General features: G+C 57.9%; 1 protein-coding gene across 6 annotated transcripts in view; it reads left to right on the top strand.

Moving 5' to 3' along the window:
* SMARCD3 (SWI/SNF related, matrix associated, actin dependent regulator of chromatin, subfamily d, member 3) overlaps positions 1 to 13,851 on the top strand; it is a 30,131-nt gene that overhangs the window by 7,064 nt on the left and 9,216 nt on the right. The window contains exon 1 of one of the 6 annotated variants that reach the window (XM_019424809.2): positions 13,163 to 13,826. The exons of 3 other annotated variants lie outside the window; for them this stretch is intronic. In XM_019424809.2, the coding sequence (XP_019280354.1) occupies positions 13,749 to 13,826 (78 nt within the window). In that variant the 5' untranslated portion in view covers positions 13,163 to 13,748. Of the gene's footprint in view, positions 1 to 13,162; positions 13,827 to 13,851 lie in introns of those variants that run through there. 2 more of the 6 variants (XM_019424812.2, XM_019424814.2) reach the window with 2 other exon arrangements.

Genomic DNA, 13,851 nt, shown 5'->3' with positions numbered 1-13,851 from the left:
CCAGCTGGCCATTCTCGCTGCTGTTACACTGTTGGTTCAGAAAGGCCTGGAGCCAGTGAGAAGCCCCTGGGCCTTTCCTCCTGTCCGCTGAGAACCCCGTTCTCCCTGCTCCTGTATCTTGAACTCAGACGCAGAGTTCTCTGGTTAGCCTTAGCCCGGCTTCCCAGCCAGCAGCCCTCCATCCAGCCTGATGCCGTCTGCGTATTTGAGAAGCCTGCCTTCTTTACCTTTACGAAAGTTTTGAGCTGGAAATTTAAAAAAAGTGAGCCGGCAGGTGGAGGAGAGAGCGCTGTGGTCCTCTGACTCTCCCGAGCTGTGAGCAGATTTCTGATTTCCTCCCGGGTCAGCAGCTGAAGTCACAGTAGGGGCCCAAGGGGGTGGGCTTGGAGGAGGGCCCCTCCACCCCCCGCAGGGGGAGGGCAGCGGTAGGGAGAGGGGAAGCGGAGCTCCAGCTCGGTCTCCAGATCCCACACCCCACCCAGCAGGAAGCATTATTTTGCTTTTGCCTTCTCTTGCCTCAGTTTCCTCTCTGAGCCCCTACTCTGCCACCCCACCCCTATGTTACTCTCACCCCTTCCTTCGAGAAAAAAACATCTTAGATACCCTTTCGAAAAATGCCCATTGTGGGGAGGTGCCTGGGTGGCTCAGTTGTTTCAGTGACTGACTCTTCCTGGTGCATGGGTTTGAGCCCCCCATCGGGCTCTGCACTGACAGCACAGAGCCTGCTTGGGATTCTCTCCCTCCCTCTCTCTCTGCCCCTCTCCCCGCTCTTTCTCTCTCAAAATAGATGAACGTTTTTAAAAATGCCCTTTGGTTGGACCACAGCCCCACCAGTCCAGACTCCCCCGCCGCACCCCCCCCAACAGCCCCGCCCCCCACTTCTGTCGCCTGAGACCCCAGAGCAGCTCCCACAAGACAGAGGAGAGCCAAGCACACGAGCACAGAATACTAGCAACCGGTGTTGACTGAGAGCCTCTTGCAAGTTTTAGGAACTGTGGAGGATTTTTCGTGGTTCAGCTGATCGGTCCTCACAAGAGTGTGAGAAACTGAAACACAGTTTCATCGTGTTGGTGCAAGAGTCCCAGGTGGGGTCCGCCTGGCAGCGTCCCATGGGGGACGAAGAGCGAGGTGTGGCGTGACCCAAACCACAGTGACCCTGAAGGAGGCAAAGCAGCCAGCCCTTTCTATAGGCCCAGCACTGAGGCCCAAGGTCAAGGCTAGTTGTCCTGGTGCACAAAGCTCCCGCCCCTCATTTACATTAATTGCTGGGCCCCTGGGCGTTTAGAGTTTGCAACCCCTAAAATTGGGGGGGGGGGGACTTGGTGAATTGGAGAAACCCTGCCTCTTCAAAAAGGGACAGCCCCTGTTAGCATTCTCTGATTGTTTCCAATCAGAAACAATCGGTGCATCAGTGGGCTTGTGTTGCCAGATTTCCAGTTTTTTCAGAGATTTTGGAAATCTGGCTGTTGGTGTGAAATCTCTCAATTTTTAAGATTTTAAAGAGCGTTTTAAAAATTTTTTTTAATGTTTATTTATTTTTGAGAGACAGAGCGTGAGCAGAGGAGGGGCAGAGAGAGAGAGAGAGAGAGAGAGGGAGACACAATCCAAAACAGGCCCCGGGCTGTGAGCTGTCAGCACAGAGCCCGATGCGGGGCTCGAACCCAGAAACCGTGAGATCATGACCTGAGCCAAAGTCAGACACTTAACTGACTGAGCCACGCAGGCGCCCCTTAAAAAGTGTTGAAGACACCTGTCTGCCTGCCCACTCTTCAACTTCCTCCCTGGGCTCCCCTCCTGCGGTCACCACCCACCTGGTACCTCTTCTAGCCCTCTGGCCCAGAGTCCTGAGTCAGCCTTCCAGCCCTGAGAACTCCATCGAGGGTCCCACCCTGAGAGACATTGCATTGAGCTGCGGTCACTTTAGACAACCTCTTGTCAACGATGAATTTTAAGCAAAATGCAAAGACGTTTGTTGAAAACTTGAGGGTTCTCCCCCAGGTAGAAACAGGGATCCCAATGACGTGTTGTGAACGGGAAGGACCACGGGTAGAATCCCCCTCACGGTTTGTCTGTGTTTTAAGCCCAGAGCAGTGGCTCGTGAGGGCATTCAGGGCAACTTTGACAACCAACGGTGGCGGCTGGGGTGGGGGTGGGGGGCATTTGGTGAGCCGAAAAGAACACGACCTTGAGATCAGGACATGGCGGGTTTGAGCCCACCTTTGACTAGTTCTCTGTCTGGCTCTGAATCAGTCATTAGCCTTGTGTTCCTCATCTTTAAAATGGGTATAGTAGTGGCTCAGTTGGTTAAGCGTCTGATTTCGGCTCAGGTCATGATCTCAGGGTTCGTGAGTTCGAGCCCCGCATCGGGCTCTGTGCCGACAGCTCCGAGCCTGGAGCCTGCTTCGGATTCTGTGTCTCCCTCTCTCTCTCTGCCCCTCCCCACCTTGCACTCTGTTTCTCTCTCTCTCTCTCTCGAAAATAAACATTAAAAAAAATAAAAAATAAAATAAAATGGGTATAGTAATATCCAGCCCTTTAACTCCCTGGGATGTTGAAAGAACCAAATTAAATAACGCATACCGAACTATTTTGTAGGCTATGGAACTCCGTAAAGATGTACGTGTTCATTTGAAGGGGTTTGACAAAGTCTCTCCCAATATCTGGAGCGTGACACATAGACGTGGGCTGGACGCAGTAGTGTGCTGGTAAATATTTAACAACCGGCTCCTGACAGGGTGGGAAGGGGGAGCTGAAATCTGATTTGTACTATTTGCCAATTTCCATGGCATAAATACTCCTACCGCGGCCGATTTTCAACCAGCAACGTGACACTGTGGCACGTCACTGGATGTTACTATGATTGAGCCCATTTGCTGCCAATTGAAGACTAGCCTCAGAGGTTGTAGGCTGTCTGGAGAGAGGGCTTTGTCCTGGTGCCTGTCCTTTTCCTGAATAGTCAGCACTGACCCAGGTGAAGAGGGAAGGTCATGTTCAGGGATTTGTGAATGACACACAGCTGGACAGGATGACAGATACAGCGGATAACAGAACAGGGATTCGAAAGATCGCGAGCTAGAATAATGGGCTAATTCTTATAAGACGGAACAAATATAAGTATCTGTTCTTGAGTCCAAATAGGCAGTTTTACCAGCAGGGAATGGGAGGCGTGCTTTGGCACAATGAGAGTAGGAAGAGAATTGGGGGTGGGGGGCGCCTGGCTGGCCCCGTCGGGGGAGCCAGCGGCTCTTGATCTCGGGATTGTAGGTTCGAGCCCCACGTTGCAAAGCCCCAAGCTTTGCATGGCGTCGGCCAAGCCAGGGGACGTAAGGGGAGAGACCGGTGGCAGTTGGGACTGGCAGGCAGGCCACAGGAGGGCCCACACAGGAGTACTGAAAGCAGCGTTAGGGGGTGGATTCGTTTCCTAGGCTGTAACAAAGTACCGGGCTGGGCGGCTTAAACAATGGAAACGTATTTTCTGGAGGCGGGATGTTGAGATCCAGGCGTCAATAGGGTTTCGGGTCCTTCTGAGGCCGTGAGGGAAGATCTGGCCCGGGCCTCGCTCCTCGGCTTACAGATGGCTGTCTCCCCTGCGTCAGTCTTCCCTCTGTGTGTATCTGTCCCCGTGTCCCAGTTTCCCCTATTTTATGACACCAGTCATACTGGATTAGGGTCACCCTAATGACCCCATTTTAACTTGATTACCTCCGTAAAGACCCCATCGCCCAATAAGAACATATTCTGAAGGTGGGGGGATTAGGACTCCAGCAAATGAGTTCTGCTGGGGGAGACACAACTCAACTTGTGCCCGGGGGGAGGGGACCGCGAGGGCTGCCTTCAGAGTTTGGAGCTGCGTCTCATGGAAGAGAAAGAAGATGAGCTCTAGGTAGCCAGAGCATCCGGGTGGTGACCCAGGGTCGTGCCCACCGCAGGAGGAGCCAAGGTGTAATCCATTGGGCCCCGTGGCCACCGGGACGTCAGCTCCTCGCCTGGCTCTAGCTTTCCTCGCGTGGGGACGGGCAGAGCCAAAGGGGGCCTCTAGCCCCTTGTCCCCGCAGGTACTGCAGGCACTCACTGGCGCAACCCACAGCAGGCTCCACGGCCCCCTCCGCCAGGACCAGGATCACCCTTGGGCATGGCTGCTGCTGCTGGCTTCCCCGCCCCTGCCACAGGCCAGCCACCTGTGAGCCACGGCCCCTCTGCAGGGCCAGCTGGTGGGAGCTGAATGCCTCTCTTCCCCGTAAGGAAGCCCAGGGCTCTGGCGTGGGGCGTGCTGCTCCTGCGCGCCCCCGACCCCTTGCCAGAGTGGCCGCTGCCCTGCGTGCAGGGGTGGACGTGAGCTTCTCACCATATGGATGCCGGCAGCCCCTCCAGCCCCGGGCCAGTCCTCCTTGTGTCCCGAGGGCCGAGGCTGCGTCTAGTGTCTATTGTGTGGCTGAGCCGCCCTTTGCACTGAACAGTCACACAGGAGATGCCCGCCAAGTGAGCGGCAGGACGGCAGACGAGGAAGGGGACAGGTGTGCGAGGAGGCCCTCCCTGCTTTTCTTCCAGATGCTTCCCTTGGCAGCTCTTAAACCTCAGCTTCTCCTGGCCCGGTGGTCTCCCGTAGAATTCTTAGGTGTGAATGCAGGTGCTTTGCTCCGTCTGGTGGCTTCAGAATGTTTCCCTGCCCTCCTTTCCTGCAGCCCTTTACCAAGTTTCTGGGCTGCACACGCAGGCTTCCCGTGTAAGACCCACCCTGCAGACTAATGCCACTTTCTGTGCTCAAGGAAGCTTCCGGTGGTTTGGGTGGAACCCAGACTCTTCACGGGCTCCCAGAGCCACCAGAATTAGCCACTGTGAATAATTGCCTGGCTGACTCCTCAGAGGTACCCTCCATGGTATGTGGGACGGTCCCACAGCTGGGGGGCTCTGGGGGCTCCCTGTTTTCACTACTCTCCCAACTGGGGGCTGTTCGACAGCAGGACCGCTAGGACCCAGAGATAAGGCAGAGCAGAGGCAGCCAAGCCCCGCAGGCTCGGGCCAGCTTAGCATCAGGAATCCAGTAATGGCAGCGATTACTTGTTAAGTGTGTCCTCTGTGGCAGGCGCCGTGCTGAATTCTGCACGTAACACGACCTCGTCTGAATCCTCACATCTACCGGTGAGTCAGGCGTAGGGCTCCCTGTCTTCAAGACAGGGAAAATGGAGCTCAGACGGGTCGAGTAACCTGTACAAAGTTACGGCCACCCAGTGGCTGAGCTGAGTGTGAACCCAAGACCATCCAGCTCAAGAGCACGCTTCTCAACCCCGGGGCAACTTCACCCTCCAGGGACGAAGGCCGATGTTGGGAGATATTTTTGTTTGTTGCACTGGAGGGGGGCGGGGGGAGTGCTTTTAGAATTTATTGGATAGAGGCCAGGGATGCTACTGACATCGTATGATACATGAGACGGCCCCCACAATAAAGAATCATCCAGCCCCAAATGTCAATGGTGCTAAGGCTGAGAAGCCCTGTTCTTGGGTCTAAGCTCAGAGTAATCACACTTTGGTGCCTGCAGAGACCCCACCCAGGGCAGTGGGTTCAGGGCCTGGGGGAGGACGGGACCCCCGAAGAACGGGGACAATGGGTAGGGCAGTAAGGCCTCCCTGTCCCAGCCCTGTCCCAGGACAGACTAGGTGGCAATGGCCAAAACAAAAGCCCAGATCTGGGAGCAGGGGCAAGGGCATCAGGGCTGGCTGAGGGGCTACCCGGAGGGGGTTCATTATATGGGTGGGCTGGGCACCAGCTGGCCTTAATTACAAAGGATCCTCCTGGAAACGAGGCGTGGGCACCAAGAAGGTTCTGAGACCACTCCTTCCCTTTCCTCCCTTCTGCCCACTCCCTGGTAAGTGTTCATGAGGCCTCTCAGCCATCTCCACAGCTATTCAAGCCCAAGAGTAAAGAGGGTACCCTGTGTGGGGTCACGAGAGAGGCTGGGTCTAGCTTGGACTATGAAATCCTTGATCATAGACCAGCCTCAAAGACCATCTCCTGGTTTTAAAATTTTTTAAAATTTATTATTGTTTTAATGCTTATTTATTTATTTATTTATTATTTTCTGTATTTTGAGAGAGACAGAGACAGCACGAGCATGGCAGGGGCAGAGAGAGGGAGAGCATCCCAAGCAGGCTCCGCATGGTCAGCGCAGAGCCCAGTGTGGGGCCCGAACCCACAAACCACAACATCATGACCCGAGCGGAAACCAAGAGTCGGACGCTCAACCGACTGAGCCACCCAGATGCCCCGGTGTTTATTTTTGAGACACAGAGAGAGAGAAAGCATGAGCGGGGTCGGGGCAGAGGGAGGGTGCTGACAGCAGAGAGCCTGCTGCGGGGATCGAACTCACAAACTATGAGATCCTGCCCTGAGCCAAAGTTGGATGCTTTAACTGACTGGAAGCATGCCCTGAGGTGGCTAGGTGAAAGTTCTTTAGAAGCTTCTGTGTCTCCGTGAGGTGAGAAGCCAGGGCCTCAACTGGGAGCAGGAGCGGGGGAGGAGCTGGAGGTTGGAGGGGAGAAGATGTGGAGACTCGTGTAGGAAGCGGAGTGGGAAGGGGTGTGCGTGGACGAGGGACAGGGGGACGGCTGGGCAGCAGGAGGCCAGGTGAAGTTGGTGCTCCTGAACTGACAGCGAGACCTGGTCAGGGTGGCTGTGTGTCTTTCTCCAGCCACTTTCAGGTCCCGGGAACAGGGGAGGAGTTGGCAAAACTGGACCGAACACTTAAGTAAGAGAGTCAAGAATATGTATGTGCAAAGGATGTTAAAATGGTAAATTTTATGTTATGTGTTTTATCATTTAAAAAAAAAAAGGATCATATGTAGCAGTCTCATTGTGATGAGGGGTGCAGGTCAGAGAAATGGACCAGCGGTTCCAGTGGAGTCACGGGCTTTGGGCATCAGGGAGCTGGGCAGAGTGAGCTGGAAGGAGACAGGGTGGCAGTCAGAGTGAGCTGCTTCGGACTGATAAGGGGGTGAGGGGCCGCTGGAGTGACCAGACCCAGGAGGTGACCCTGGAACAGGTGGCTGAGGGAGGGTGGAGAATTTCCAGAGGAGAGGTGGCCACGGAGCGAGAGACCAGAGGTGTGGAAAGACCCCCCGTGAAGATCCCCAGAGAGCAGCAAGAACAGGACAGAGTCCGTGAGTGTCTCCGAGTGTCAGGGAGGGACAGCGAGCCAGGGGCTAGAGCCCTCGAGAAATGGGCACCAGACGTGGGGCAGATGCAGAGCCAGGGCTCTGGAAGCAGCTGCGAGGGGCAAGGAGGGTCCCTACCCACCCCGAGGCCAGTGGTAGGGGTGCTCTGGGAAAAATGCTGCCACCACAGTGGCAGTTTGGGGGGGAGTGGGTCCTGGAGGGCTTCTGTTACAAGAAAGCAAAGGCGATGTTCACAGAAGCGGCCAAGTGTATTGGAAAGTTTTATCTGTGACAGACCGCGCAGTGGAAGGGTTCAGGTCGGGAACTGGGAGAAGAGGGGCTACACAGAGCCTTATGCAGCTGAGGGTACCGGTGAGGGGAGTCTGGGGCCTTCTGTGGTGCCTGACACGAGCAGGGAGAACACATCATGGCAGGAAGGCAGGTGCACTCAAGGCAGACCATGGGAGAGACAGAGTGTCGTGTGAGGAGGGGAGGGCATGGCTTTCTCAGCCCCCTCAGCCCCTGCACGGCCCACCCTTGACTCCTAATGGAGTTGAAGATACCTGGGAGACCAGGTCTGCGTGTGGCTTCTAGGCATGTTTTATCTACACAGTCCGTGCACGGTGGCATTTGGTTTAATTTCCCTGAAAAATTCTTTAAGGACATGAAGTTTTGTTTTGTTTTTGTTTTTGTTTTTGTTTTATTCTACTCAGTTTTCTTCACTCAGGTGACATCCTAGACTGCAAAATGCAGCGGTTCGCAGAAATCCCTCTGACCACCTGGGCAGAGTAGTAGCTGAGGCCTCAGAAGCTCCTCCGGCCGGGGGGCGGGGGGGGGGTGGGTAAGGGGCAGGACATTAAGCCACCAGGAGACTGTCCTGACACTGGGGTCATGAGGAAGCACTGAGTTCCAGGAGAGCGAGGAGAGGAGTCAGAGGTGCTGGGATGGGGCTCTTGTCTGCCAAGGAAAAGGAGGGCAGGAGCCTGGGAGCCATGGGGGTGTGAACAGGGCAGGAGTGATGGCTTCGGCCAGGCAGAGGGCACAGTGGGATGGGTGCGTTCCCAGGCCCTGGCTGGGATGGGCAGCTCAGGAGGCCGGAAAGGCTCGCCACTACCTGGAGTCTTAACAGCCTGCGAGTCCCGAGAACATGAATCCCTTGTTTTTGCCCCTGAATCTGCTAGACAGGCCAGTGTTGGTCCGGAGGGAGCTGGCTGGGGAGTGAGGATGCACCTCCCTACCACCTCACCAGGCAGAGCTGGCCCCATGTGGCACCCGCTAGGCTGCAGGGGAGTTACAGCACACCTCAGGATCCTGTATAGATACCTCCCCATCCTCCCCAAGATGGAGAGCAGGCCAGTGTGGCTCGTTTTTTTTTGTTTGTTTGTTTGTTTGTGTTGTTTTTTGCATAGTGCTATAAGCTGTTGGGCGTGGATGGCCCCAAGGGACCAATTTATGGCGGTCGGTCGTGAGGGGAGAGTGCAAAGCTGTCACAGATCCAAAATGTGCCTCCCTTCTGGGCTGGTGGGTGCTCAGGCCCCCGTGACCCATCTCTCCACCCCTCCTGTGGCCGGCAGTTTCAACATGCTGATGTTTGCAGTTATCGTGTGTGAGGTGTAGGTGGGGGTCAGAGAGGGGGCCGCAGAGCACCCCATTAGACTGACGAAACCCCCCGCGTAACAAGAGAGGAAGGACTCAATCATGCCACTTACCTTTCTCGTACACCTGCTAACTGAGCAGGACCCTGGGGACCCGGGCAAGGCCTTGCCCTGCTCCCAGGAGGCTGACTGCACAGTGGTAAAGGCTCAATGGCAGTGTGAGTGACAAGGACCAGGTCTCACCTCGGGTTAACACCTTTGGTTAAATGGTGTGGGCCTATTTCTCTCTGTTTCTGTCTCCCTCTCCTTCCCGCCTGGTCTGCCTTGGTTCCTGTCTCTGTCTTACAGAATCCTTGGATTTCAGGGCAGGAAGGCCCTAGGAATCATCTGCCTACGCCCCTCCTTTTACTCCTGAGAAAGCTGAGGGGCAGGGAGGTAGAACAACTTGCCCAAGGTCACACAATTATCTTGGTGTCCTCGTTTATCTTTGTTTTTTTTGTGTGTTATGTTTTTTGCTTCTTTCTATCATATTTGTCTTTCTTGCGTGTGTTTGCAAAACTGACACGGAAAGGCAAAGTCACACAAAGAGACAGAGGGCCCCCTTGATAGTAGCAGGGGGTGTCCAGCCACAGAAACATTCTCGCACAAAGGGAGAGGCACCCAGCGCTGCTCTGGCCTGGGAAGAGTAGTGGGGGCAGCCTGGAGGAGGAGGATCGTGCCACGAGACATCCCGGGCCTGGTCCGCCCCTGTCCAGTCTGCTGGCTGGGAGAAGTTCCTCACCAGAGGTGGGGGGTTAAGGTGCAGGCTCCCCTCCACCCGTCTCTGGGGACTGGGCCTGGCCCCAAGGTCTAGCAGGGGTTCCTTGGGGGCCCGGGATTGAGGCCAGGCAGGTAGGCTGGGTCAGAGCCCCCTCTGGGACCCCTGCATGTCCTGGGTTTAGTGACCAGAGGAGAAGGTGGGAGCTGGTTAGCAATGGGCCAGAACACAGAGATCAGAGGTCCTTAGCCTGAGAGCTCCAGGTGGGCACTTTCCGTCTGTCTGTCTGTCTGTCTGTCTCTCTCTCTCTCTCTCTCACACACACACACACACACACACACACACACACACACACACAGGCTCATGCCCCAATCAGTGAGGGTAATATTGCTGGGGGTATACAGAAAAGGGGGCAGCGGAAAGAGGTCTCTCCCTTCAGTCTGATTTCCTTTGTTCCTCCCTCGCCTTCCTCCCTCTCCCCTTCCCAGCTCCCCTCCTCTCCTCCTAGCCTCCTTCTTCCATCCTCCCTCCCCGGCCCCTCCTCCCCCTCCCCCCAGAGCCGGGTCCCCGTAACAGGACTTCCACCGAAGGCGGGGAGGGTGGGACCAGCGGGCTCGGGCCTCAGCCTCGCTGCCCATCTTCCCGCAGGGAAGGAGTTAAGTCTCTCCGCTGCATCCCTCCTCCCTCCTCCGCCTCCCCCGCCGCCACCGAGTCCTGCAGCCAGGCCCTGGGCTGACCTTCACCGGGAGGGAGGCCGCAGTGCGCATGCCCGGGCCGGCTCCCGTCCGGCTCCCGCCGCTGCCCGGGCCCGGGGCGGGCGAGGGCGAGGGCGGGCGGCCGCGGGCCGGGACGTGCCCCCCGCGCCCGGCCGCCCTCCGCTCCGGCGCGGTGGAGGGGGGCCGCCGAGCCCGTCCCGCCGGCCGCGGCGCATCTCTCCCTGAGCGGGGAGAGGCGCTTTGCCATTTGGTGCTGGTGGTGCTTCGGAGGGAAGGAGAGATGGGGGGACGGCAGGGGGGACTCCGGCTCCGCGCCGCAGGGCGGCCGCCCTCTGCCCGGACACGCGCACGGTCTGCCCGGAGCACGGCCTGGGCCGGTCGGGCCGGGGCTAGGGGCCCGGTTGGGCTGGGAGGAAGGCCCCCTGCCAGCTGGAATCGGGGCTTTCCCGGGGCCTCCACCTCCCCCGGGCCGGGCCAGAGGCTGTGGCTGTGGCCGTGGCGCTGCTGAGCGCTCTTCTGGGGCTGAGCAGCTGGGGATCCTGGCCTTTGTGAGATGCGAGTCGGGGCTCCGGGCACCCACACCTGCGCCTCTGCTGTCTGGTCTGAAGGCTCCCCGCCCCGGGTCCGCACACCTAGGGTCGCCTCCGTAAAAGCAGTAGGCCAACGTGCCCGCTGGCCCGCGCCTGGGCAATCACATCTTGTGAGTGGGCTGGGAGGAGGTCAAGATGTGCCTGTGCGTGCAAATCCGTGTGGTTCCTTGTCCCTCCAGCGTTTGCACTCATGTGTGTGGCCCGAGGGGCCTGTATGCATTATGTATCTGCTGTCTGTGCTGGCATAAGGGTGTCTCCCAGCGAAGCGGCTGGGGGAGCCGGGGCCGGTGCTGGGGTGGCTCAGGAGGGAGTCATCTTTGGACTTGGGTGACACTCACCACTTCTTGGGTACCACCAGGGCCCTTGGTCTGACCACCTCCTGCAGTCTCCCCCACCACCAAGACCAGTCCCCTCCCCAATGCTGGGCATTCCCTCTGTCCTTCATATCCCCCTCAAACTTAGCTGCCCGAGCTGGGGTGCCTGTCAGCCTCTTTGCTATCTTCTTGCCCCAGAAGGCCTCTCTGAGAGTTGAGAACTCTGAGCTTTACACAGAGCCTAAAGGTGACTGCCCCTGCCCCAGTCCCCCAGAACCTCTAAGGTCTGGGGTCTCACATGCCCGTGCGGGAAGCACCCACAGTGGGTGGGGGTGCCCATGGAGGCTCACACCTTCAGGTAGGTGGCAGAGTGTGAGCTCCGTTCACTGGCCCACTGGGCTTCGGGTGGTTGCAAGAGTTAGCAGGCATTTGATCATGAGCCCCTGTGTCCCAGCATGGGGGAAGGTAGCAGGACGTAAAGACTGGATCCTGATGTCAGGGGACCACATTTGGGAAGCCAAACCTACCGTCTCAGACGCTGGTCAGGCAGGTGCCAATTCACAGCATAGCATCGATGGCAATGGGCATTCAAAGAAGAGAAAGGTTGGTGCGCAGGAGTGGAACTAGGGAAGGCTTCCTGGAGGAGGTGGGGCCCATGCTCAGCTTTAAAGGATGAATGTGATCTGGACAGGCAGAGGAGCAGTAGAGGGATTCTGGGCAAAAGAACAGTGTGGGAGCAGAGGCTTAGAAATGGGAATGAGTGAGGGGTTTTGGACGTTAGTGGACAGACTGGTGAGTCTATGGGGGAAGCTGGGTAGAGATTTGGTAGGAAGGGGATATCTAGGTCCCTTGTTAAGCCAGCGGTAAAGGAAGGTTATCCTGGACCACTCTGGCCTTTCAGGAGATTGACAGTGGGCACCTGAGTGGATAGTGACAGGCAGGAGCACAACCAGGGTCCTAGGAAATCAGGCTGCAGGCAAAAGGGCTCTCCGGGCAGAACACTCCCTTGGTTCTTCGTCTGACCTCTGAAGGCATTTTGAAGGGGTTGAGGATCCCCGAGTGTAATTCTGGGTCTTTAGGGTGTAACATCAAATAAGTTGTCCAACAAATTCCCCCCCCGCATTTCCCTGCCCTCACCTGGCTTCTGGCAGTGCAGCCCCTAGAGGCACATAAACTTGACCCACTGTCGTCCCAAAGCCCTTGGGCTCTTTCTCCAGAAGGAGGAGAGAGGGGCGTGGCCTTTGGGGGCAAGGGTGGTACTGTGGTTCCCAGCCTGGTGAGCTCAGGATTTGTCCCTCCTGTTTCCTGTCCCTCCTTCGCCCCAGGGACTGCCAGCTCCCTCCACACTGCCTCTTCTAGGGCTCCCTCAGAATCCCACACTCCCCGGGCTTTCTTTGGGGCCTGGAGGCTGGCCCTGCCATACCCAGTAGCCCCAGCGCCTCTGGGTCCCCTACCCCCACCTCATGCCCCATTCCAAAGCCACGAGGCCCACCTCGCCTCGTTCTCTCTGCCCATCCACCCAAGCACCCACCCCAGCTCCTAGCCTCCCCTCTCATTCTCTCTTCCTGTTCTCATGAGTCCCATCCACCTCCCTTTTCCGAAATCCTTCCCCCATTGCCCTCGCTTTCTCACATAGAGACAAACAAAGACTCACATCCCCAGAAATAGACTCACACGGAGCTGGAAGGCACAGGCCATGTCCTGCCACACACGCACCCACAAGCGCGCACACGCACCAGAGGCTCCCGAGGAGGGAGGCACACAGAGAAGGCGTTTGTCTGTGCACGCACGTAAACAATCACACCCACAGCCACCGAGCCGTGCCCACACAAGGGTGCAGACACACACACACAGCGGGCGAGACAAGGGCGCACACATCTGTGGACGCGAGGGGACACCGCCTCCCCGGGCACACCCACCACTGACGGCCTGGTGCAGGAGGAAGGCCTCCTCCGGGCTCCGGGCTCTCCCCCCCCCCCCCCCCCCCCGGATTCCTTCCAGCGAATGTTTCCCTACTTGGCCTGCCAGGTCTCTGGGGAAAGGGCCTCAGAAATGCAGCAGGAGCCACTTGGGGGAAAGTTGGAACTGACTGTTCCCTGCCTGGCCGTGCCGGCGAATTCCCTAACCGAGAAACTATTTGTGGCGAGAGCCCGGGTGGCCGGCGAGCCCCCCGCCACCTCCCCTCGCGTCCCCTCCCCGCGCCGCCTCCCCGCGGGCCCTCGGGCGGCCTCGGGCTGCAGTGCCGCTGCCCAGCGCCCGCGAGCCGGGCTTGCCGGCGTGCCTCGCCGCTTATCTGCGCTGTTTGGACAGCGAGGGTTGGAAAGGCAGGCGTTTCTGTCCCCGCCGAGTCAACAGGCAGACCCCGGGCCGCCGGACTATTTCTGTCTTATCAGTGCAGGAATGCGGCAGCCGCGGCGGCGGCGGCGGCGGCGGCGGGCGGGCGGCGGCGGCGTGGGCCGTGGGCCGTCAGGGCAGCCCTGAAGGGGCCCCCTCCCCACTCCGCTCGAGTAGAAGTGTGAGAGAGCCCAGCAGGACTCAGAGGGGAGAGTTGGAGGAAAAAAAAAGGCAGAAAAGGGAAAGAAAGAGGAAGAGAGAGAGAGAGTGAGAGGAGCCGCTGAGCCCACCCCGATGGCCGCGGACGAAGTTGCCGGAGGGGCGCGCAAAGCCACGAAAAGCAAACTTTTTGAGTTTCTGGTCCATGGGGTGGTGAGTGGGGGAAAGTTAGCGGGGG

Source organism: Panthera pardus, unplaced genomic scaffold (genome assembly GCF_024362965.1).
Source record: "Panthera pardus isolate Hobbes unplaced genomic scaffold, ASM2436296v1 HiC_scaffold_9, whole genome shotgun sequence".
NCBI lineage: Eukaryota > Metazoa > Chordata > Mammalia > Carnivora > Felidae > Panthera > Panthera pardus.
The sequence above is the reverse complement of the archived record's forward strand: the minus strand, read 5'-3'. Positions and strand labels throughout refer to the sequence as shown.